This window comes from Oratosquilla oratoria, chromosome 13 (genome assembly GCF_046742065.1).
Source record: "Oratosquilla oratoria isolate Oo_2021 chromosome 13, ASM4674206v1, whole genome shotgun sequence".
NCBI classification, from domain to species: domain Eukaryota; kingdom Metazoa; phylum Arthropoda; class Malacostraca; order Stomatopoda; family Squillidae; genus Oratosquilla; species Oratosquilla oratoria.
In genome coordinates, this window is record NC_134789.1 from 67,369,384 (window position 1) to 67,395,030 (window position 25,647).

The following is a 25,647-nucleotide window of genomic DNA, read 5'->3' on the forward strand; positions in this document are numbered from 1 at the left end:
TATATATATATATATATATATATATATATATATACACTCATGCCTCGATTTAACGGACTAAAAGGGGGGAACACCGGTCCGATATACCCGATTGTCCGAAGTTTCCGATACTAATGTATTTCAACGATTACGTTACGAAAAAATGAGGAATGAATATAGTACGGTACTTTTACTTAAGCACACTATCCAATCTGTTAGTGTAAATACCTGGGATCTGGCCCAAAATTTTCACCCCAAGAGTACCAAGTCCAAAATTTTCATCAACCGAATACTTCAGCGAATATTGTGTAAGTTGTTCCTTTTGTTTACGAATATCAAACACAGTTTGTTTCTTTACTCCATATTCATCGCACACCTGCTTTACCGACACTCCACTTTCCAACTTTTTAATCAACTCAAGCTTCTGTGATACTGTTAAATTGACTCTTTTCCTCTTTTCTACAGGATGTACAGATGCCATGGTTAAAAAAAAAAAAAAAAAACCTGTTGAATTATTTCACAAACAACACAAAACAAGGCCAAAAAGGTCGAAAAACGCGGACCAAACAGCTCATTGTGTTCCGGCACAGTTGTAAACAAAGCGACCATAGGTCATCTGGCGGTCAACTGCGGAAACATCGGACCGCGTCCGGTCGCTCCGGACGATCCGGAAGCTACAGATTTTGTCCGTTGCATCCGAAATCCGTTAAAGTGAGGTCCGTTAAATCGAGGTATGAGTGTATACCCCTTATATACTTGTGTATAAGCCGACTTCATGTATAGTGTGACCCACGATTTTATCATTCTAATTATATGTATGTAATATATATATATATATATATATATATATATATATATATATATATATATACACCTGTATAATGCGACCTCAGCTTTTGAACATTACTATTAGTCTTACTATCCAATTAAATTTCTGGCCTTACATTACCATAGTCGAATATTGCAGTGCTGGGCATCATTCTGGACATATTTCATAAATAAATGGTTTTCATTCTTTTTTGTACATAAATACCCCAAAATGGTCATCCGAATAAATATTTAGATATAGTAATTTTGCTTGCTTTCATGCCTTATTATGGTTGCTCCTTTACTATTGGGTGTGTGTTTCCTGCATAACATAAATTTCTTTCCTTTTGTTGCTACATGAAGAGCAAAACCTCACCCACTATATATTCTACTTGTTCAAAAATAACAGTAAATACGATTACAAGTTATATGGAAAATTTGTTAACCAAAGTGGATAGTGAAAGGGATCTCAGCATAATTATCAGTAATGATTTCAAATCATCTAAGCAGTATATTTCAGCCTCTGAGAAAACAAATAAGATTCTAGGACTGATTGCACGATCTTTTGACTTCAAAAGTCCATATCTCATTAAGAAGCTAATCCTCTTCCTTTATCATCTCTCCATCTGCACCTTTTACCTTTTCTTCTCTACTTGATTTGCCTCCTCTTCCTCTCTTAATTTCTTTCCAAAACATCTTTTTATTACTTTCAAAATTTTCTGTCATACTCTTACCCCATTTCACATCTACTCTCCTCTTTGCTTCCTTTATGATATGCTTTACTTCTCCTCTCTTGTCTTGTCTTTGTACCTCTCATATGATACCCTTGTCCTATTTTGTAACCAATCTGTGAAAGCTTGCTTCTTCTCTTCTACAACCTTCTTTACTTCCTCATCCCACCACTCACTACCCTTCCTTCTATTTCCTCCTGTCTTCCTTGTTCCACACACCATCTTTGCACACCTTATGACTCCCTGAACCATCCCCATTCCTCCTCCACTCCTAGTTCTACTCTATCCTTCACTCCCTCCCACTCCTCTCTCAGCTTCTTTTTGTACTCATTTTCCTTTTCTTTCTCATTTAAGCAGTTCACTCTAAGCACCTCCCTACCTTTTGTCCTTTTCCTCTTTCTCCATCTATCCTCCACTCTCAACTTACCTTCCACCAGAAAATGATCTGATATTCCCCCACTCTCTCCCCTTAGAACATGTACATCCCTAACTCTTCCTATTATACTCCTATCTACCACTACATAGTCCATTAATGCTTTATCTATCACCCTTCCATCCACCACCCTCTCCCATGTATACTTATACTTGACTTTCTTCCTAAAAACTGTATTTGCTATCATCAACTCTCTTTCGAGACACATCTCCAGCATCAACTCTCCACTATGATTCTTTTGTGGAACTCCACATTTCCCAACCACTCCATCTATTGGTTCATTTCCTACCCTAGCATTAAGGTCTCCCAATACTACTACATTGACGTTTCTCCCTAGTCCCTCTATGCACTCATTTAAATCTATCCAAAAAGCCTCCCTTTCTTCTACACTCTTCTCACTACCAGGCCCATATGCACTTACAAAAACCCACATCTCCTTTCCCAGTTTCACCTTCATCCACATCAACCTTGAAGAAACCTCCTTCCACTCCACTGCACTTAACCTATCTCTTCACTTACTAGTATAGCCACCCTTTCTCTCCCTCACCCTCTCTTCACCCCTGAGAACCTCCCAACTACACTCCCAAAATTCACACTCACCCCTCCCTCTCAACTTAGTTTCGCTCAAAGCCAATACATTCATCTTTCTTCTTACAAATTTACTGCCTATCTCTTCCCTTTTACTCTCATCTGTACATCCACGCACAATAAAAGACCCAAACCTTAGGGTACTGGTTGGAAAACTCCTAGACCCTCTTATGCCTTTACTTTTTTTTAGGAATGTCCCCTGTGGGGCTACAGGGAGAAGGATGCCTAGTCCCAATCCCTGTCTCGTTTTTCTCGCCTCTTATAATTCAAGTGGGAATACTTGATGGTAGCATTCTATCCCCCACCACAGGGTAGCAAAAATAGGAAATGAATATTCAGAGAAATGATACAGGACACTAACAAGGGGTTTGGGGAAAGCATAACGGAGGGACAGTCGCAGTATGATAAAAGTGTCATCATTTCTCTGTGAACAGAGTCCTCCTCTATCACAGACAAAATGATGTATGCCTCTGGTCTATAGGGGCACCCCATATAGACCCTAAAGTATCAACTTTGCCACAATAACATGCAGCCAATACCCCAGACAGGGTATTGGCTGCATGGAAAACTAAAAAATAAACAGGAAATAGTGAAACTTTGCCAAGGGAATACAAAATACACAGAAGATACAGAAATGGCAGAAGTCATGAGCAATCATTTCAAGTTGGTTTTCAGAAGAGAAAAAAATGCAACATCAGGATGAAGGAAGAGAAATGAAATCCCTCCCACGAGGGAAATAAGAGTAACACAGAAATACTGGATCAAATAATGAACCTTGATGTCAGGAAATTGCACAGCCTGGATGGAATAGCAAATTGGATATCAAAAGAATGTAGAGAAGAACTAACAGACAAAACATATAACATAGGTTGCTCACTCAAAGAAGGAAAAATACCAGAAGACTGGAAAAATGCTGATATTGTGCCAATTTAAAAAAGGAGGAAATAAGGAAGACCCAACAAATTACAGACAGGTTTCCCTCACAAGCACAGTAGCTAAAATTTGTGAAAAGTTATAAAAAGCAGATGGATAAAACATCTGAAGGAGAACAAGATCCTAAATCTGAGACAATTTGGATTTAGACAGGGAAAATAATTTAACACAGATTTGATCTGTTTCTACTCAAGACTACTAGACATAATACAAGAAAGGGACAGATGGGCTGATTGTGCATTCCTAGATCTACAAAAAACTTTTGATAAAGTCCCTCACAAAAAACTATTAAGAAAACTGGAAACCATAGGAGGGATACAAGGAAAACTACTGAAATGGATGGAGGACTTTTTGCATGGAAGAAAAATGAGAGTAGTGCTCAGAGATAAGAGTTCTACTTGGGAGGAGGTAATTAGTGGAGTTCCACAAGGATCAGTATTGGCTCCAATAATGTTTGCTATCTATGTGAATGACATGGACAAGGGTGTGGAATGTTACATGAACTTCTTTGCAGATGATGCAAAATTGTTAAAGAAAGTGAGTACTGAAACAGACTGTGACTCACTACAGAGAAATCTGAACAGGGTCTGGGAATGGAGTCAGAAGTGGGAAGTGGACTTCAACATAAAGAAATGTAGCATAATAGAATTTTGAAAAAAAAAAGATATCAGGACAATATAAAATTGGTGAAAAAGAAGTAACGAAAGTACATACATACATACATATACCAAGGCTTTTCCCCCTTACAAGGGAGGTAGCCAAAAAGGGAAAGGCATAAAATCATTTCCACCCATTCCATCCCTGAATACACCCCACACCCCTCCACCCTCCCTCTTATCTGAGCACCTCCTGGATGACGGGTCATCCCTGCACCTTGTCCACTGCCCTGGGTCAGAAGCAGTGTCGCAAGACACAGTACATCCACAGCAAGGCAGCTTCATTAAATCGGTGACCCCCCTCTCCGTCCCCCCATTGCATAAAAGGAGAGGACGGGGAGAAATCCCTTCGGGCTGCGTCAAATTTTGCTCACACATAATACCTCATCCCCACACCCCACCCATTCCACCTCATGCAATCACAACATCATCCATATACAACCATCTCCATTCACCCCTGTCTTCTGACCCATTCCGTCCTTCCTCAACAGACATTCCCCTCTTCCCTAAAGCCCCCTTCACCCCATCCATCCACCTCATCCTAGGACGTCCCCTCATGTTCACTCCTTCCACATCTGCCTTCCATACCACTTTTACTAGTCTTTCTTCACTCATTCTTTCCATGTGTCCAAACCATCCTAATATTCTTTCATCAACCCTATCTCCCAGCTCCTTTTCCACACCTGTTCTCCTCCTCACCTCCTCATTTCTCACTCTATCTAGCCTAGTAACCCCCCATCATACTTCTCAGACACCTCATCTCAAACACATTCAGACTCCTTCTCTCTTCTTCTCTTATGTTCCATGTTTCTGCCCCATACAGTGCTGTTGGCGCAATCACTCCTTCATACAGTCTCCTCTTAGCATCCATTCCCAAATGTCTATTCCTCATTACACTCTTTAATCCACCAAGGCATTTACTAGCTTCTCTCAATCTACATTCTACCTCCACCTTCACTCCACTTTTCCCTACCACATTTGCACCCAAATATCTAAAACTATCCACTTCCTCCAGTCGCTCTCCCTTAATGCTCACTTCCAGTCTACTGCCACTTTCACCCCTTGTACATCTCATCACCTTACTTTTACCCACATTTATCTTTAGCTTTCTTCTATCACATACTCTCCCAAACTCTGCCACCAACTTCCTCAATCCCTCCTTCGATACTGCTACAAGTGCAGTGTCGTCCACAAACAACAGCTGGCTCACCTCCCACTTTTCTCCATTTTCTTTAACCATCTCCAATCCCTTGCCCACTACCCTTGCATTTACCTCTCGCACCACCCCATCCATGTATAAGTTGAACAGCCAGGGCGACATAACGCATCCTTGACGAAGTCCCACCTTTACCTCGAACCACTCACTCTTTCCATTTCCAATCCTGACACAAGCTCTACTACTCTCATAAAAACTCTTGACAGCTCTCAGAAGCTTTCTTCCTATCCCGTATATCTGCAAAACCTCCCACAGTGCCTTTCTGTCTACCCTATCATAAGCCTTTTCCAGATCCATAAAAGCCCAAAAAACATCCTTACCTTTTCCTATAGCTTTCTCACATATCTGTCTTACCACAAAGATCTGATCTACACAACCTCTACCTGTCCTAAATCCACACTGTTCCTCACCAATTACTCCTTCTGTTCCTCTCCTAATCCTCTCAATCAAGATCCTCCCATAAGCCTTCCCAACTACACTTAACAAACTAATCCCTCTGAAACTACTACATTCACACTTGTCCCCTTTTCCCTTGTAAAGAGGAACTATACAGGCACTCCTCCAGTCCTCCGGCACTCTACCCTCTCTCCAGCAAACATTAAATAACCTCACCAACCAGTCCACCATAATTGTACCTCCATTTTTCAGACATTCTGCATGGCATCCATCCAGACCAGGTGCCTTACCTGCTTTCATCATCTTAACAACTGCCTTCACCTCATCCTTCCTTATTTCTCCTCCATTCTCCTCACTCCTCACTCTCATTTTCTTCCCATTTCCCACTGCAGCTATCTTTCCTTCCCTATCCTCCTTCACATTTAGCAACTCCCTAAAATATTCTGCCCATCTTCCCCTTACTGCCTTCTCTTCCATTATTATCTCTCCACCTGCACCTTTTACCTTTTCTTCTCTACTTGATTCGCCTCCTCTTCCTCTCTTAATTTCTTGTTATTGTGGCAAAATAGCATGCAGTTGATACTTTCGGGTCTATATGGGGCGCCCCTACGGACCAGAGCCACACATCATTTTATCTACGATAGAGGAAAACTCTGTTTATAGAGAAATGATGACACTTTTACATTACGACTGTCCCTCCGTTATGCTGTCCCCCAACCCCTTGTTGCTGTCCTGTACCATTTCTCTGAGTATTCTTTTTCTGTGGTGGGGGAATTCCCTGTGGTGGGGGAAAAGAATACTGCCACCAAGTATTCCCACTTGGATCGTAAGAGGCGAGAAGAAAGGGACGGGGATTGGGACTAGGCATCCTTCTCCTTGTAGCTCCACAGGGGACATTCTAAAAAAAAAAAAAAAAAAAAAAAAATAATAATAATAATAATAATAATGATAATAATAATAATAATAATAACGAAAGTGGGATCTGAAAAAGACCTGGGAGTGATCATCACAAGAGATATGTTCCCTGACAAATATATAAACAAAATTGTCAGCGAAACCTATAACTTGCTAAGATCAATTAAAAGTGGCTTTTACCTACTTGGATGACAAAATGGTAAAGGAAATATTAGTCACACTGATAAGGCCAAAATAGGAGTATCCAGTGACACTATGGTCACCCATTACTAAAAAGAATATAAAGAAAATTGAGAGGATCCAGAGAGCAACTACAAAGATGGCCCCAACACTATCACAAATGTCATATGAAGAAAGATTGTCAAAACTAGAACTATCAACTCTGGAACAAAAAAGAGAAAGAGGTGACATATTGACCATCTACAGAATTATGAAAGGTGTAGAAGTCCTTGACGGAGATGAGTTACTAAATTGGGATAAGCGAAACACAAGAGGACAAGGAAAGAAACTCAAAAAGGATAGTTATAGAAGAGACATGAAAAAACAGCTTTCCCCACAGAGTGGTGGATGTATGGAATATACTAGACAAAACAAAGGTGTGTGCAAAAACAGTACAATAATTTAAGAGCAAATTAGATATGGCGAGATACAGAGACGGGACACCACAAGCATAGCTCCCCTTCCTGTAAGATACAACTGGGTAGATACAACTAGGTAAATACCTATATAAATGAAGCACCTGAAGATCTTAGGAATTCAAAAGCTATTATCATTCTGAATTAAGATAATCACAGGAGATAGGATCATATTAAGATAAGGTCTCAACTCCAATGAAACTAATAACAGATAAATACTTGCTTTTTGGGTTGACTACTAGAAGGTTCAATGGTGCGAACAATGTCCTCAACAATTTCAGTTCCTTGCTGTTTTGCTATCTGTTTGTGGATTGACACAAGTTTTCTTGGATCCAAATGGCCACTATAAAACAATGAAAAACATCAGTATCACAAAGGTTAATTATACAAATACACAGTTATGTTAAGTATTATTTCCAGTAGAAAGATTCATCAACACAAGCCAGTTATGACTAGCTATTTAAACCAAAGTTAGCTCAACCTTACCCACATTTACTCCATGTCACACATGCTCTTTCTGAGAAATTAAAGTATGGAAATCTTTCCTTCCAAGTTTGACTGATATCTTCATCTCCTGGCATCATTATGTGGTTGATTGAACAACAATTACTGTTTTCATTTTCCCAATGATGAATGTCTAAATATCCAACATTCTTGAAGAAATCAACACCTATTAGGAAAAAAATATGGAATGAATTTGTTAATGTTTCATGGTAAGTTAATAACTACTCAAAGACAAAAATCACTGAAATGATTTCTTATCCATATAAGGGCCCATAAGAATATGAAAATTAAAATAATATTACCTGATTTTCTCTTTAAGTCATCAAATCTTTCCATAGCTTTGGCTGTCATCTGATTCCAAATCTTCTCTTTCTCCTTTGTGCTATATATTCTACCAGCATCATACCAACACCCATGAATGTAGTGATCTTTTCGTGACTGGAAGTACAGTAACAGTACCATAATTTTCAAGTTAATAATAAGGTTAATTTTACAACAAAACTTCCTATGTGAGTGTTTATCACCTTTCATTAAATGAAAAGTGATAGTGATCTACTTTTAACTTCAAAATTTGTTCCTTTCCGTTTGTGCATTTATATCCATAGGCTTATTAATGGTAAATTGAGACATACAGAAGGAATCACTAATCTAATAGTGGGCAGTGAGGTATTTGAGGAGGCCTCAGCTCAGGGAAAAATAGTGGATGAAATTATCCAACCTATCTTCACAAAGAGAAGTTGTGTGGAAGAAGGAGAGCCAAGTAATTATGACAAAAGAAACAATATAGATTTAATATATCTAGACTTTGCAAAAGCTTTTGATACCGTCCCACACGAAAGACTACTTACTAAATTAGCTTTGCATGGAATAAGTGGTAGCCTATTAGGTTGGACTAGTAATTGGTTGAAAGGTCGAAAACAGAGAGTTGTTTTAAATGGAAAAACTTCTGGATGGAAAAGTGTTGCAAGTGGAGTTCCTCAGGGTTCCGTTCTTGGGCCACTTCTATTCATAGTATATATAAATGATATAGACCATGGACTAAAATCTACTGTTTCCAAATTTGCTGATGATACAAAACTGTGCGGAGTGGCAAATGATCACTCAAACCAATTAGATATTCAAGAAGATTTAGATCAATCACAGCAATGGTCTGAAAAGTGGCTAATGAAATTTAACACAAGTAAATGCAAGGTAATGCACATAGGTAAAAATAACAGTAAGTACGATTACAAGTTATTTGGAAATTCGTTAACAAAAGTGGATAGTGAAAAAGATCTCGGCGTAATTATCAGTAACGACCTCAAATCATCCAAGCAGTGTATTTCAGCCTCTGAGAAAGCAAATAAGATTCTGGGATTGATTGCGCGATCTTTTGATTTCAAAAGTCCATCACTCATTAACAAGCTATATAAATCGTTAGTTCGTCCACATTTGGAATATGCTGTTTCCGTATGGTCACCGAATCTCATTAAAGACATTGACAGATTGGAAAAAGTACAACGGCGAGCCACAAAACTGATTCCAAATATCAAAAATAAATCATACGAAAATCGACTTAAGCACATGAATCTGTTTTCCCTAAAAAAGCGTAGACTCAGTGGTGACTTGATACAGGTCTTTAAGATTTTAAAGGGAATTGACAACATCAAAAGTGACCAAATTTTCACATTGAATGAGAATCAGACAAGAAACAATGGTCTCAAACTGTCCGGAAATAGATTCAATTTGGAAGTAGGTAGAAACAACTTTGCCAACCGTGTAGTTAATGAATGGAATAAACTTCCTGCACAGGTAGTGCAATGTAGTTCAGTTCGAAGCTTTAAGAATCATTTAGATAAATACCTAAGTAAGATGCTGTAATAATTATAATTCATGTTATATTATTTGTTTTTGTTTTGTTATCATTTGTCTGTCTGATTTTCATTTAATAATAGTTATATGTCAATTTATTATAATTTACTATTTACCTGTTTATTTGTTATTCAACTATACCTATGCATTTATTTATGTATTTTATTTGTTATTTACATTATTATAGTTTTTATTTATTATTAATATGATTTTTTTTTTTTTTTTTTTTTTTTTTTGGCATCCGACCTAGATATGGATCAAAAGGTCTCCTGTCGGCATGCTCCGCCTTTGTAATCCTTTGTAATAATTTGTATTCAAAAGATATAAACATAGAAGTGAAAGAAGTGCTCAGTCTTTTGGGATCACTGGATGTGAGAAAAGTTTCAGGGCCTGATGGAATCTCAAACTGGATACTTTAAGAATGTCAGTAGCAACTGGCAGACAAGATTTACAGTCTACTTGTGCATCCACTGAAAGAGGGAACAGTACACATGACTAGAAAACAGCTAATGTGACACTCATTCAAGAAGGTGGAAGTAAGGAGACGCCATTAAATTACAGGATAATATCACTGACCAGCACAATAATGAAATTATGTGAAAGGATTATAAAAGACTAGAGTCAAATAAATTGTAGAGATGAACATTTTGAGAGACAAATATTTTGGCTTCAGATATAGAGGATCATATGTGTCAAACCTATAGATTTTTTACTCAAAAGTAATTTATGTGCTTCAAGACAGCAAGGACTGGATGGACTGTGTACTTTGATCTTGAGAAGGCCTTCAATGAAGCACCTCACAGTTAACTTCTGTGGAAAATGGAGCATACTAGAGCACTAAGAGGTACACTACTAATGGATGAACAATCTTGGTAAGGGCAGGTACATGAGGATGTGATGTCAGGATGAAGAACAATAATCAGCAAAGTACAACAAGGTTTGGTAGTAGTACCTCTAATGTTCCTTCCCTATGCTAATGGCATAATGATAAGTACAACAAGGTATGCTATCATGTCTGTAGATGATGCAAAATTCATGACAGAAGGAAAAGTAAGGAGGGCTGTCAGCTGTTGCAAAAAGATGTAAACATTATGTACACCTGGAGCCAAGAGTGAAACATGAATTTCAATACCATGAAATGGAAAGTATTGGAAATGTGTAATAGCTGCTGACAAATGACAAACTGTCATCTGACAGACCCATCAGCAGGATTGTGGGAGAGATATATTGGCTGCTGCACAAGATTAAATTGGTTTTTCACTATTGATAAAATTATATGATAAAATAAAAATCATGGGAATCATATATGTATTAGTAATATGGTCCCTAAACCAAATGAAAGATGAGGGCAAGAGTGAGAGGATACAAAGAGCAACAATCAAACTGATTCCCAACCAGGCAGATAAGCCATACAAGAGAAGACTAAAAGCATTAAATCTATCAACATTGAAGGGCAGGTGAGAAATAAGTGATTTGGTTGCATAAAATCTAAACTAGGTATGATAACTGGAGAGTATGAGACAGAATTCCACAAGAATTGCATAAATCTTAAGTTAGATATGATAATTGGAGAGTAAGAGACAAGATTCTACATCCTTGGAAAGCAACATAGCCTAAGCTGAAACAATACATGAATCTAAATTTACTGAGTATAAGAACTGGAAAATAAGAGACAGGACCCCATGAGTGTTGCTCCATTCCTGTATATTACATACATATACCAAAGGCTTTTTTCCCCTTATAAGGGAGGTAGCCAAAAAACAAAGGCATAAACCACTCCCAACCATTTCTTCCTCAACATATTCCACTCCCCTCTACCCTCTTCCCTCCCTCTTATCTTGGCACCTCCTGGATAACGGGTCATCCCTGCATCTTGCCCACTGCCCTGGGTCAGAAGCAGTGTCACAAGACACAGCACATCCACAGCAAGGCTGCGTCATTAAATCAGGGACCTCTCTCTCTATTCCTCATGCAGAAATGGAGAAGACAGGGAGAAATCCCTTTGGGCTGTGTTAATTTATTTTTCATACATACTCTCTCACCCCCCACCCCCCACACACTCCCCCTCATGCATTACAGCATCATCCATACACAACTTTTCTCCATTCACCCCTACCTTCTGTCCTCTCCCATCCTTCCTTGACAGACATTCCCCTCTTTCCCAATACCCCTTTTACCCCATCCATCCATCCATCTCATCCTAGGTCGCCCCCTCATGTTCACTCCTTCCACATCTGCCTTCCACACCTCTTTTACTAGTCTTTCTTCACTCATTCTTTCCATGTGTCCAAACCATTCCAATACTTTTTCATCAACCCTATCTCCTAACTCCCTTTCCACTAGCACTCTCCTCCTCATTTCTTACTCTATCCAACCTAGTAACCCCTATCATACTTCTCAGACACCTCATCTCAAATACATTCATACTCCTCTCTTCCTTATGTTCCATGTTTCTGGCCTGTACAATGTTGTCAGCACAATCACTCCTTCATACAATCTCTTATCAGCATCTATTCCCAAATGTCTTTTTCTCATTAAACCTTTTAATCCCTCAAGGTATTTACTCGCTTCTCGCAATTAGGTAAATGTACATACAGTCTTGACCTCAATAATGGCCTTGGATGATGTGGACTCAGGATTCAGTCTTGGCCTCAGAAGTTGTGGACTCAGTTATAACCCTGATTTGTATATAAAGAAAAGTTCTGTTTCCTAACCATATACTTACCTTTGGTTCTGCAGGACCGACAAGACACACAGAGGTTTGTGGAATAGCTGAAGCATGATATGCTGCAGCAGACCCCATCATGCCAGCACCCACCACAATCAAGTCATAACTTTTATCAGAGCTTTTTGCCATATCTGGATTAACAACTGAAAAAAAAAATCATCAAACAATTTTTAGTTCAGAAAATATCAAATTTGTAGTACAAAATGTAGTTATTTACAGTATGTTGATGCACACTTTAAAAGGAAAGTAAGATTATAACACTAAAGATTAATGATTAATATCTACTGTGGTTCTTTAATGAGACAATATTGGACCGGACCGAGAGCGGAGCGCGACCGGACCGATAGTGTGAATCAAGCCTTAATCCTGCTCACTTCCCGCGCAACCACTGGGTTACCGTCATCCTGCGCCACCCTATCTAAGCTAACAGTGACTTAGTGTAAAGTCTCGAATAAATTCAGGGGATATGTATTTCACGTTTTGAGACACAATAAACCATTTTCGAACTGAATACTTGATAACACCTTGCTAAGACACGAAATATGACACCATTGATAAAGCTCACAGCGCAGAACGGCATTTCATAGTGCACGCATATTGCATGCATCAGAATGTAATCAGCGCGAGTGACGTCATAGCCGATAGAGCCTTACGAGAACAGCCAAAGATCGGCGAAGGGAAAGTTCGTCTGCTACCGACATTTTGGTAGACATTTTTATCACATTGCGTAATAAGTAGGATTTATTCTGGCATTACTTGATCAAAAAATGACTAAGCCATACATCTAGTGTGACGCCTATGGGGAAGGGCCAGGTTCAAAACTAGAGTTCTGTTTAAGAAATATTATTTCCTTAAAAAAAAAATAAAGATACAAAATAACAATGATCGAAAAATAGAAGTCGCCAAAACTAGCGAAAAGTACAATGTCCGTAACACGTAAATTCACAGAACATAAAAGGCTAGTATTGCCAAGACACGTAAATATACAAGTGTCGATCAAATATCGACAATCAATAACAATCAAAAATAGTCTTAAAGACAATAAGTGGTAAGGTCGAGAAATATCGACCATCAGAATGGAAACTAAGTCCTACGTAATAATATACGTAAAGAAAATAACAAAGTCCGACAAAATGGACACGAGCAATGAGGCTCTGATAAACAGAGTCCACAAAGATTCGAGAATAGAAAAAAATATTCTAAGTCCCAAAACGTAGAGGAACCAGTGCAATGGGGGGCTCTGAGAGGCAGAGTCTGGAATTCTGGAATTCAAGAAAAGACCACCTCGCCTGCGCGGGATCGGGTTTTGTGGGAGGGGAAGAACGTCTGTTAGAAAATGAAAAGATAGTAGCGTATAAAAGAGGGCTATTGCCACCGGGCGAATCGCGAGCAATTAGGGGCTAGATTGTTGTCATGGCTTAGGAGGACTTGACCAGGAGCTTGGAGGGAAGCGCCTGACGCCGGAGGTTAGGAGCTTGGGATTTCCAACGGGGTTAGGATCACCAACGAAAGTTTAGAAAATGGTAGGAGGCGTAGTAGTAGAGAAAGGTGGAAAAACGGAAAAATCTTTAGTGGGAGGTAAACTGAAATGAGAAGATGTAGTAGAAGAGAAAGTTAGAAAGGAAGCGAATTTTAGTCGAAGAAAAAGTAAGTGTTTATGTTTGTGCGTGATTTGTGGCTCTGTTCGTGAGAGGTGTATGTGTGTATCTTACGAGAAGTGAGTTGATTTCACTTTCCGCGTGTAGAGGGCGAACCTGATAAGCCACAGGTGGGGCGAGCGTCCCCTGATTATCCCCAGGTTTTGGGTTTGAAGTCCTTTTAGAGCTGATCAAGGGGCGGAGCGAGGGGGGGCAGACGGGCGGTGTACACCCGCCTGCCGACGTCAACGAGAGATCAGTGACCAGAACGGGAGCGGCAAGGAGATAACTCCCCGCCGCCATCGCTGGCGAGGGCGAACCTGATAAGCCACAGGTGGGGCGAGCGACCCCTGATTATCCCCAGGTTTTGGGTTTGAAGTCCTTTTAGAGCTGATCAAGGGGCGGAGCGAGGGGGGCAGACGGGCGGTGTACACCCGCCTGCCGACGTCAACGAGAGATCAGTGACCAGAACGGGAGCGGCAAGGAGATAACTCCCCGCCGCCACCGCTGGCGAGGGCGAACCTGATGAGCCACAGGTGGGGCGAGCGTTGTCTGTTTATCCCCAGACTGGGTTTGGAATTCGGAAGAGTAGATTCAGTGGCGATGCGAGGGAGGGGCAGACGGGCGGATGTTGTATGGTCTCTTTCCTTCCAATCACGACTCTGAAAACAGAGAATTACGCGATTGGGAATTGTGTGTAAATGTCAGAAGTGTAAACTCGCTCACCAGCGTCAGCGAGAGGCCAGCGTTTGGTTGCGGGCCGGTCGGACAGAAAGGTGTCCCAAGTCTCTCCGTCAACCAGCCCGCGGTCAGATTGGGCGTACTGAGAGAGACGATTGGGCCTCTGCTTTGCTAGCGAGAAAGTGTGCATGTGCCTCTTTTCTTCCAAGCACTACTCTGAAAACAGAGATTTACGTGACTTGGGAAATGTGTGTGTGTATTTGTATTGGTGTAAACCCGCCTGCCGACGTCAACGAGAGGTCGGCCATGCCAGACCGGCGGCAGCTAGGAGATATATATCTCCCAGCCACCACCGGCCGGCGATGATACTTGGAGCTTGTAGAGAGAGCTGGTCGAAGAGACGTCCGACCTCTAGTCGCTGACCGTTACAAGCAATGACATATATATAGACTCTTCTCCGTCAGATCCGGAGAGTTGCCAAGTATCGCTAGACGCGACGATTAACAAGAGTGTTTAGGAATATTTCCAAGTACATACACGGATATTCTTTACATCAATGAATAGATAATAATATTTGATGAAGTTACCTTGTCAATCTTAGATAAGCAGAAACTTAATAGTTTTTATATGAATATCTATACGTACGTAAATGTAAGTTAGGGACGCAGTTGCCACAAAATTAGTTCACACGCCAATTTCTTTAGCGCGCGCTTAAGCTAGCATGCCCACAACGGCGTCAGAAAACGACGAAAATATGCAATTACTTTAATCTTACGAAAATCAAATCCTAAGATTGACAAGATAGATCCGCAAGGTAATACACATACATAAATTCATATGCAAAGTATGGAATAGTTTGTCAAAGCACAAAAAGGAACGAAATACAATCCGATGAATAGAAATGATCACTTTAAGAGTCTTCAGACGTGAATACACCTCACGTAGGCACAGAACTTTCTCACCGGCGTCCGAAGATTAAGAGAATATGTAATTTCTCTTATCTTACGTAAATCAACTCGTAAGATTGACAAGAGAGATCCACAAGACAATAGACATACATAAATCTATATGTAATGTATAGAATTTGGTTAACAGTGTACAAAAGGAATGGAATACATCATATAAATATAATTCATCACTTTAACAGTACTCTTACAGTTGGATATCGAGAAGTCCACCAAGCCTTACCGTGGGAACGGCCGGCATAGTCCGAGTTACACATACGTACATGCGCTCATGTGCGTCTGAATAAAAATTTTCACTACGACGAGCCTGTAGTCGTAACTCTACCAAATATTCACCACCTCTTAACTGACCTTTAAGCGAAAAGGGAGTTTTATACAATCAAACGTGTTTGCCAACTCGCTCATCAAACTTCCAGCACAACATGCTTGAAGGATTGTTACACGTTCAGACCAAACAGATAGACAACCTCAATCGGTGCCAAGAGGAAAAGGGGGCAACATGGCCCTTACTCAAGGCGAGGGGATGGCAATTGGGATAATGATTGCCCTCAACGAAAAGAAAAGGAAACGTTCAAAGTGGACAAAGGACTGGTTACTGAAAAAGGACCACATTTCTCATACCACCTTAATGAAGGAACAGAAATTACACCTAGATGATTGGCGCAATTATATGCGCATGGACGAATCTATTTAGAACTTTTGAATTTGGTCACTTCATCCATTACTTGCAAAGACACTGTTATGAGAAAGTCCATCACAGCCCTCATGAACGGCTGAGCGCAACATTGCGTTTTTTAGCAACGGGAAGATCTCTGCCAGACTTAAGATTTTCAGCTCTCATCGCAACCAGCACCTTATCTAAGATTATACCATAAACTTGTCATGCTTTCTAAAATAACTACGGACAGCTGATTTTTTTCATCACATCATTCCGCGTGCACTGAGGGCCAAGTTCTTTTAGCTTTCCATGCAATTCATCTGTACCTTTATTTCTTAAAATCCTATTAATCTTTCGATTTCACCTTCCACAATGCTATATGCTTCCTATGTATGTCAATGAAATCGACCACAATTTCCTTTTCCTTGTCCTTAACGGCACACGAATCATTCATTTTGGAAATAATCGGCAAGTCTGTCACTGAAGGAGCTGATATAGATGTTACTTCTGCGAGATTTGAATATGTATGACGGTTGAAGACTGATGCGTGTTCAGACATTCATGCATGGACATGAACGAGCAAGCTCCGCCCACAAGAGTCAGGCCAGATCAGGCATCCGTCCAACACGTTGGTCAAACATGTTTACCCCTTTCACACGTTCAAACATACTCTCAAACATCGTGTTGTCAAACGTGTTGGACAACATGTCTGACCGTGTAAAAACCCCTAAACACTTGTAGATAAGATGTGGGAAATATTTCAAAATACGCCTTTGCGTGTTTATTCTCGACTCCCGCTCCGTCTTTCCGTCGCTCTGGGACCTTATATCACCATTCTGGTAATTTATTACACTTTATGAAAATCACTAATTTGAATGTCTTGAGCGTAACAATCACTGAATAGGTGCGTTATTAATTTCTTCTTGAAAGTATCAATATTTTTACCTTCCTTTATCTCTCTGGGAAGTCGATTAAATAACCTTGGGGCAGATGTCCTGAAGGCCCTAAATCCCATTTGAAGATCACATCTTGGTTCAAAATCAGCATAAAAGGATCATCACTACCTCTAATCAATCCAGCTGATCCAGGTTGATGATCTTCCAGTATTTGCCTTAAGCAATCTAGTTTTCCATGTCTAATTGTCTGGTATACCATAACACAAATTTTAAATATAATTCTGGGTTTAATAGGAAGCCAATGAAACTCCATCAGTACAGGTATAATTCTATCACGTCTTGCAACGCCTTTTGGCTTTTATTAATCTAGCAGGCTTGTTCATGATATACTCTAATTTCCTTAGCTGGTAGTTTGGCAATCCATTGTATAATGAATTACATAATCATATTATTAGTAGACTAGACTACTGTAATTTACAGTAGTCTAGTCCACTAATAACATGATTGTGTATAAGTTTTCTCAATGAAGACTCAATATAGTTCTTTACAAAAAATTCTTTAGTTGATCCAGAGTTACACATTCTATCACCTTTGATAAGAAAGATACACTGATTTACACTGATATATATGAGCTTAAAAATTGACTAGAGCTCCCTTGATAACAGGTCTAATAAAAGCAATTTTTTCGCTTTCAGGAAGAATACTCTTGACTATGCATAGGTTGGTTATTTCAAGATAAATATTAAAAATATTGCTGATCTTCAAGCTACTTTTAAAATCCTATATAGGAAATGGATCACCTTCACTGTGAGTCAACTTAGCTTTACAAGAAATCCCCTTAATATCATCAATATCAACACAATAAAATCTAGATAATTTTACTGCAGGGTTTATCATAGCCCTGAAAACCATTCCTCGACTTGAAACTCTCGAGAACCTAGAATCACTTAAAATCTTCTATTTTTTTTTAATGTCTCAGTTATTTCCTTATCATTAATACCTTCCTGTAACTTCTTTTTCTTATCCAGTCAAATTGTCCAAATCAAATATAGTTTACTCAGATCATTTCCAACATTTTAATCTTAACCGTGTGAGATCGAAACCTTTATTGGTATGACGTTTCGCTTGTTACAGCTTTTTCAAGTACAGACATATGGCAAACACTCTGAGTACATATAGGCCGACGGGGAAGGAACTGGGAGAGGTTATCAGGGAGGGGTGGGTGGTAGGTGGAAGGGCGGAGGGGGGTGAGAAGGGGGGTGGGACTTGGTGGAGAAAAAGGAGGACATTTCGGACAGTTTGTTGAAATGGACTAAGGGGGACATTTCATACATTTGTATAATGTGGGTAACAGATGGATGATAGGAGGGGCGATGTTGAACATGCCTCTGTTCTGCTCAATGGTTTCGAAGCTTTGAATGGCGGCCGCTTCCAGGCATTTCCTCCTCACCCTGTCTGGTTCACTAAAAAGAAGCTCTGCGTTATCCTAATCCATCAGGTGGTCGTTGGTATTCCGGTGGATAACACAGGCGTTGGTGGTGATGTTGTTCCGGGAATCGTAGCGATGCTCCCGGATCCGGGTCTTCAGGTCGCGGGAGGTCTCGCCGATATATAGTCTATCACATCCAGCACAGGGTATGCGGTAGACATCAGCGTTTTTTTCCCCACATCTCGTCCTGGCTGTCACTCCTTCTAGAGAGCTCTTTGATAGTCCTGCTAGACTGGCCCACTACCTGAATGTTACAACGCCCAAGTGTCCGGGTGAGGGTGTTGGTGACGCTGCTGGCTGGATCTTTCGTTGGCTCCCGCCCTTCCATTATTTTGAGTGCCTTTTTCTTGCACTGGTGGATGATGCACTCTGGATATTTTAATTTCTGAAAGACCTCCTTTATCTGCCTAAACTCGTCCTCTAAGAATTCAGGGCTAAAAATTCTGAGAGCTCTGAGGTAGAAACCTATAACTACACCTTCCTTAATACTGAGGTCATGGTGGGAAAGGAAGTGAGTCAAATCGTCCTTATTGGTTGGTTTCCTGTAGACTGTAAATTTTAAAAGATTATCATGTTTGATAATAAGGGTATCCAAAAATGAAAGGGAATTGTTGACTTCTTCCTCCAAGGTGAACTGGATGGATGGTTCAACCTCGTTCAGTGCCGCTTGGAGTTTGGGGATGTCAAACCGTCTGGGGGAAATTAGTAGTATGTCATCCACATAACGGAAAAAAAGTATTGCTAAAAAGAGACAGGCTTATAAGAAATACAAGTGCTCGGGTGCACCTATTAACTATCAAAGTTATGTAATAATACAGAGATTTAAAAAAGACTAAATTAAAAACGAAAACGCCAATACGAAATGAATATCGCTATAGAACCAAAGAGAATACCAAAGAATTCTATAGTTACATTAGAGATAAAAAGGTTATTAGGAATCACATTGGCCCATTATTATCTGCTGATGATCAATTTGAATATTCAAATGAAGGAATGTGATATTTTAAACAACTATTTTAGCTCAGTATTCGTAAACGAAACACCTCAAACTGAACTCCAAACTGTGAAAAGTCTAGGGTGAACTTACTACGGTAAATAATAATAATGATAATAGAAATAAACAAATAAAGTAAAATAACTAAAAATAATATAAATAAAATAAATAGATAATAATCTAATAAATAAAAGCGGTTTCGTGTCTGTCTGTCTGTCTGTCTGTCAGACTTTTTTCTCGATTCGATCGATCGACTAATTTCGATTTCGATGACTGAACCTTACTTTGTAAATGTTTGAGATTAAATTTGGGTCCAATTCATGAGTAGCATTCAAAGTAATTGAGCTTTTCGAACAAATATTGGCTAATTAAAAAAAAAAAAAAATGAAAAATAGTTAGATTTTTTTCTCAATTCGATCGATCGACTAATTTCGATTTCGACGACTCAACCTTACTTTGTAAATGTTTCAGATTAAATTTGGCTCCAATTCATGAGTAGCATTCAAAGTAATTGAGTTTTTCGAACAAATATTGGCTAATTAAAAAAAAAGAGAAATAATAAGAAAAAAACAATATATAAGAAAAATAATAAAATACACTTGCCATACATACCTTTGATAAGTTATTAAAATTGAGAACAAATTCGATAAAAAAATTGTTTTTTAAACGAGCTAATATAAATTTCGTCTTTATATTATACAACTTATTCTTTTAAAAATTTCTAAATGTATATCTCCTCTAAGAGTGAATATACAAAAATAAAATCCCCGCTAATTAATGAGTAAATTTCTTTGTAAATTTTCTCATAATTTTATGTGAAATATCTGGCGGGTACATTAACAATCATCTTCCTTTAAAAAATTGGATAATTTTCACTAAGAAAAAGTATATATATATGGTTTAATTTTAAATTAAGAGTTTGTCGAATTCATCAACATGCTGAGATCTCAGGGGCGAAACCCCTTTCTAACAAAATCTAGTAATAAATAAAAGGTGTGTCACAACTTTGGCATTGTGACACACTGCCTAGTGCTTCCCACTTCCTTTCGTCTCTTCAGTCGTTTCGGCTATTACTTTTCCTTCGCTTTATGGAAGCGCTGGAAGTCTTAAGGCCTTCAGCAACTACTTCTTGGTATTTTTGCTCACCCTTCTCTCCAGCAACTGTTGTGAGAATTTGTGTATTCTATTTACTCAGAAATCCCCCCCCCCGTCTTCCAAGATGTCTTCGTAGACTCATGATCGAAGTCATCACATGTGTTATAACGGTAAGATTGAAATGTCTCAACTTCTCAACTTGTTTAACTAATTCACCATATTACATTTTTGTATCCTTGTACTTTGTGATTATGATTGATCGAGTTTACCTATGTGTGATTACTTGCCTTTGTTGTCGACGATTCCGTTCCTTAGGTCGCTTCTGGGTCGGTCCTTACTCCTTGGACACTTACAGTACGGTCACTTTCCTAATTTCTCTCCTTTCCTCAGACTCGCAACTCCACACCACCCATACACGCGCGGTCCTTGCTTGGTACTGCGGACCCACGCAGAAGCGCAGGCACTGTCCCCCCTCTGGGGGTACCAACGCTCGCACCCCTCTGACTCCCCCTCCCCCCAACATCGGGGGTGCCAACCGCCCGTCCCCATCCGCGCCACATACACTCACATTCACACACACACTCTTGATCTCGAGATCAACCTACTCCTCGTCTCCTTCATCTCCTACTTCATAGTCCTGTAGCCACCTTGGGGGACGCCTGTCGTGGTGGGGTCTCCGTGACACCGCCCCCTCATTCGCTGTCACTCTCCTCCGCGTCTTCTCCTTCACTCACCACGCGCCGAACATCCAAGATATGACAGAGACATTGTTCCGTGAATTCACCTCCGTCACTATCCCTCTCACCCATTGCGATGTGCATTTCCTATCCTTTGGCTTCACTCATGCCTCCTCCCCCACCTGCACTGAGGTGGGGCCTTCTTCAGCATTGGCCGGTAGTCCCGCCCCCTTCTGGGGGCGCCGCCAGTCGTATTTAAACACGGCTCTTTGCAGGACCGAGCCGTCATCTTGGCCTGACCTGGGGGACATGTTATATAAAAAAAACTGCCTCCGTCGGTAGTATTCGAGGGGAAATTAGGGTATTGGGGCTGGAGGGAACACAAGTGGTGGGATGCAGGGTTGGCCTGGGTGATGGAGGAGACGGGTGCGGCATACCGTGGGCGTGGTCTATGTCTGGCGAGGATTCTGACTGAGCCTGGCGGTGTGGATTTGGGGGATCAGGTGGAAAAGGTTGGCCTGAAGGGACGAGTGGTCCTGGGGGAGGGGTGGGGTCTTGAGGTTCGGGGGGGGGGGACACTCGATATGGGGCGCAGAGGTTGCATAGATTGACGTTGCTCAGTGGTACGGATGGGGTCAGGGCCATGTTGTAAGAGGAATTGGGGATGGGGAGGATTGGTAGGGGAAGGTAAGCTGGTTTGAGCCCGTCGATGGAGATACGATCTGGCTTGGCATCTCGGTCGATGAGGAAGTGTTTCGCCTATCTGCTGATGAATTTCAAGGGTCCATCGTACGGGCGTTGGAGAGGAGTTTGTCTGGAGTCACGCCTGGGGAATACGTAGTCACTAGCAGCGAGGTCCGGGGGAACATGCACTGGCTTTGGGAGTGTTGCGAATGGAGAGAAGCACCAGGGGTAGGGCGTCAGCCCAGTTGTATGGGGGTTGCTGTGCCTTGAGTGACTCCTTCAGCTGGCGGTGGAATCTTTCTACTAGTCCAATGGCTTGAGGATGGTAGGCGGTTGCGGTTGGTGTCAAGGAACTTGAACATTCTGGACCAGAGATCAGATTCGAACTGGGAGTCCCTGTCGGTGATAATGGCGTCAGGGGCGCTGAATCTGGATACCCAACTGGAGAGAAAAGCACGGGCAGTTGTCTCGGCAGATATATCCAGGAGAGGGATCACCTCTGGCCACCTGGTGTACCTGTCTACGCACGTGATCAGGTAATGCATGCCACGGGACGGCGGAAGGGGGCCCACAATGTCCACATGGACCGATTGGAAGCGTGCGGGTCCATTATCTGATGTCTTTGTTGATGCCTGGCCAGACGACCCGATCCGTGAGGAGACGTTGAGTTGCCCGAATACAAGGATGACTGTGGTCGTGGAATGACAAGAACACATCCTTACAATGACAGGCAGGGATGTACGGCCGGGTTTTGCCTGTAGAGACGTCACACCACAATGGTGCAGGAGTGTTGGGAGCTGTCGGAGCTGGAGGGAGGAGGTGCCATGCAGGCGTAGGAGACGGAGTTCCTCGTCATTACCCTGGGAGGCGGCGATGCGTGCGTAGTCGACGTGGTGGTGATCAGGGAGGATGCTAGAGGTAATCCTGGACAAGGCGTCGGCCACTTTGTTATCCTCTCTCTTGATGTACTCGATGTGAGTGTCAAATTGGGAAAGGAATGAAAGCTGCCGAGAGACTCTTGGTGAGTGGTGGTCAGAGATTCTGTCCAGTGCAGGGGTGAGCGGTTTGTGGTCAGTAAGGATGGTAAATGGCCGACCTTCTAAGAAATAGAAGAAATGCTTTACGGCTGAAAATATGGCCGGAAGCTCCCTGTCGAATGCACTATAGCGCATTTGAGAGGGGTCCAGCCGTTTGGAGAAGAATACAATTGGCTGGAGCTGTCCGTTGACCCTCTGTTGGAGGACTGCGCCTATGGCTGTGGAGGAGGCGTCGGTGGTAAGGAAAGTGGGGACGTGGGCTACCGGTAGGACAGGCCTCTGCAATGCCTTGATCTGCCCAAATGCTTGGGTAGCTTCGGGAGACCACTTCACGGGTACGACCGACCGCTTGGAACGGTTCTTGGTGAGGTCGTTCAGTGGTGCGGTTTTGGCAGCAGCATCGGGGATGAATCTATGATAATAGTTGACGATCCCTAGGAAATGGCGCAGCATCTTGAAAGATGTTGACTGTGGGAAGTCTATGATGGTGTCCATCTTCTGAGGGAGACGGTACAGGCCTGTTGTTGAGATGCAGTGTCCGAGGAAGTCAAGCGATGACACTCCTAGGAGCCACTTAGATGGGTGGATACGAAGGCCGTAATCTTGCAGTTGGCGGAAGAGAAGGCGGAGGTGTTGGTCGTGATTGTCAGAGGCCACCAATATCGTTGATGTAAATGGTGACGAAGTAGAAGTCTCTGAGGACGTGGTCCATAAACCGCTGGAACGTTTAGGCGGCAATACACAGGCCAAACGACATAATTTTCCACGTTGTTCTGGGTGGCTAAGTATGCCTGGGCGTGAACTAGCCAGCTCTCCAAGTCATGGGAGAAACTGGGAAGTTTAACCTGTGAGCCTGCCATCTTCCTGGTTGTCCTCACTCGGGGTCACCACTTTGTTGTGGTTAGGTTTGGACAAGCCAGGGAAATGAGACTCACAATAACACTAACACTAAGATTTAATGGTTACTAGGCTTGGATGTCACGGGCGAGGGCTCGTAGAGGGAAGGTCCGGAGTGAGGGCCTCATCAAGTGTTGTGGGCTGGTGCAAAGGGCCGCTTGAAGCTTGGTGACGTTACTTGCTGGAGAGGACTGCTGCTTGGAGAGAACTAGTCCCGAGGCGACTTGCTGGAGAGAACTGGTCCCGAGGTGACTTGCTGGAGAGAACTGCTGCTTGGAGATGTGCCCGTGAGAGAACTGGTTGTCTCTGCTGTTATATTTGCTCTCTTTCACCCTGAATAAATATAAAGTCACAGAAAACATGATCAAGCCTCTTCACAGAATATGGGGCTCAGCTGCAAATACAAAGTAATCCACAATAAATATAATCATGAAACCAACACCGGCATCCTCATATACCCCACTCACAGCTCATGATGCATACAAAGGCATCATCGTGTTCAAGTTAATCCCTCCTCTGATCCTGCCACAAGTGTAGTGTTGTCAGCAAACAACTGGCTAACCTCCTACACTTCTCCATTTTCTATAACCATCTCCAGTCCCCTACCCATTACCCTTGCATCTACTTCCTGCACCCCATCCATGTACACATTGAACAGCCATAGCAACATAACACATTCCTAGTGCAGTCCCATCTTTACCTCAAACCACTCACTCTATTTCTAATTCTAACACAGGCTCTACTACTCTTCTAAAAACTCTTGACTGCCCTTAACAGCTTTCCTTAGATCCCATATATCTGCAAAACCTCATATTATACCTTTCTGTTTACCCTGTCATAAGCTTTTTCCAAAACCATAAAGGCCCAAAAAACATCCTTACCCTTTGCTAAAGCTTTCTCACATATCTGTCTTACCAAAAGTATCTGATCCATGCAGCCACTACCTTTCCTAAACCCACACTGCTCCCTATCAGGTAATCCCTCTGTTCCTCTCTTAATCTTCTCAATCAAACCATTCCCATAAGCCTTCCCAGATACACTCAACAAACTGATCTCTCTGAAACTACTACACTCACATTTGTCCCCTTTTTCCTTATAAAGCAGAACCATACAGGCACTCCTCCAGTCCTCTGGCACTCTACCCTCTCTTAGACACATTTAACAACTTTATCAGCCAGTCCATCATCATTGTACCTCCCTTCTTCAGACATTCTGTATGACACTCATCTAACCCAGGTGCCTTACCTGCTCTCATCATTTTAATAATTGTTTATACCTCATCTTTTCTTATTTCTCCTCCATTTTCTTCATCCATCACAATCATTTTCTTAGAACCTCCCACTATAGCCAGCATTCCCTCCCTATCCTCCTCCACATTTAGCAACTCCCTAAAATACTCTGCCCATCTTCCCCTTACCACCGTCTCTTCCATTATCATCTCTCAAACTGTACCTTTTACCTTTTCTTCTCTACTTGATTTGCCTCCCCTTCTCTAAAATTTCCTTCTAAAAAATCTTTTTATTACTTTCAAAATGGTCACTTTACATCTGCCCTCCTTTTTTGCC

The 25,647-nt window shown here is 41.4% G+C and overlaps 1 protein-coding gene across 2 annotated transcripts in view; it reads right to left on the bottom strand.

Annotated features, from left to right (window-relative positions):
* LOC143032474 (monomeric sarcosine oxidase-like) overlaps window positions 1–13,609 on the bottom strand; it is a 33,944-nt gene extending 20,335 nt beyond the window's left edge. Inside the window, exons 1-5 of one of the 2 annotated variants that reach the window (XM_076197316.1) lie at window positions 13,479–13,609; window positions 12,370–12,515; window positions 8,096–8,231; window positions 7,776–7,959; window positions 7,513–7,632 (exon numbers count right to left, since the gene is read on the bottom strand). In XM_076197316.1, coding sequence (XP_076053431.1) covers window positions 7,513–7,632; window positions 7,776–7,959; window positions 8,096–8,231; window positions 12,370–12,501 — 572 coding nt within the window. In that variant the 5' untranslated portion in view covers window positions 12,502–12,515; window positions 13,479–13,609. Of the gene's footprint in view, window positions 1–7,512; window positions 7,633–7,775; window positions 7,960–8,095; window positions 8,232–12,369; window positions 12,516–12,896; window positions 13,055–13,478 lie in introns of those variants that run through there. The other variant, XM_076197317.1, reaches the window with a different exon arrangement.
* Between the last annotated feature and the right edge of the window lie 12,038 nt (window positions 13,610–25,647).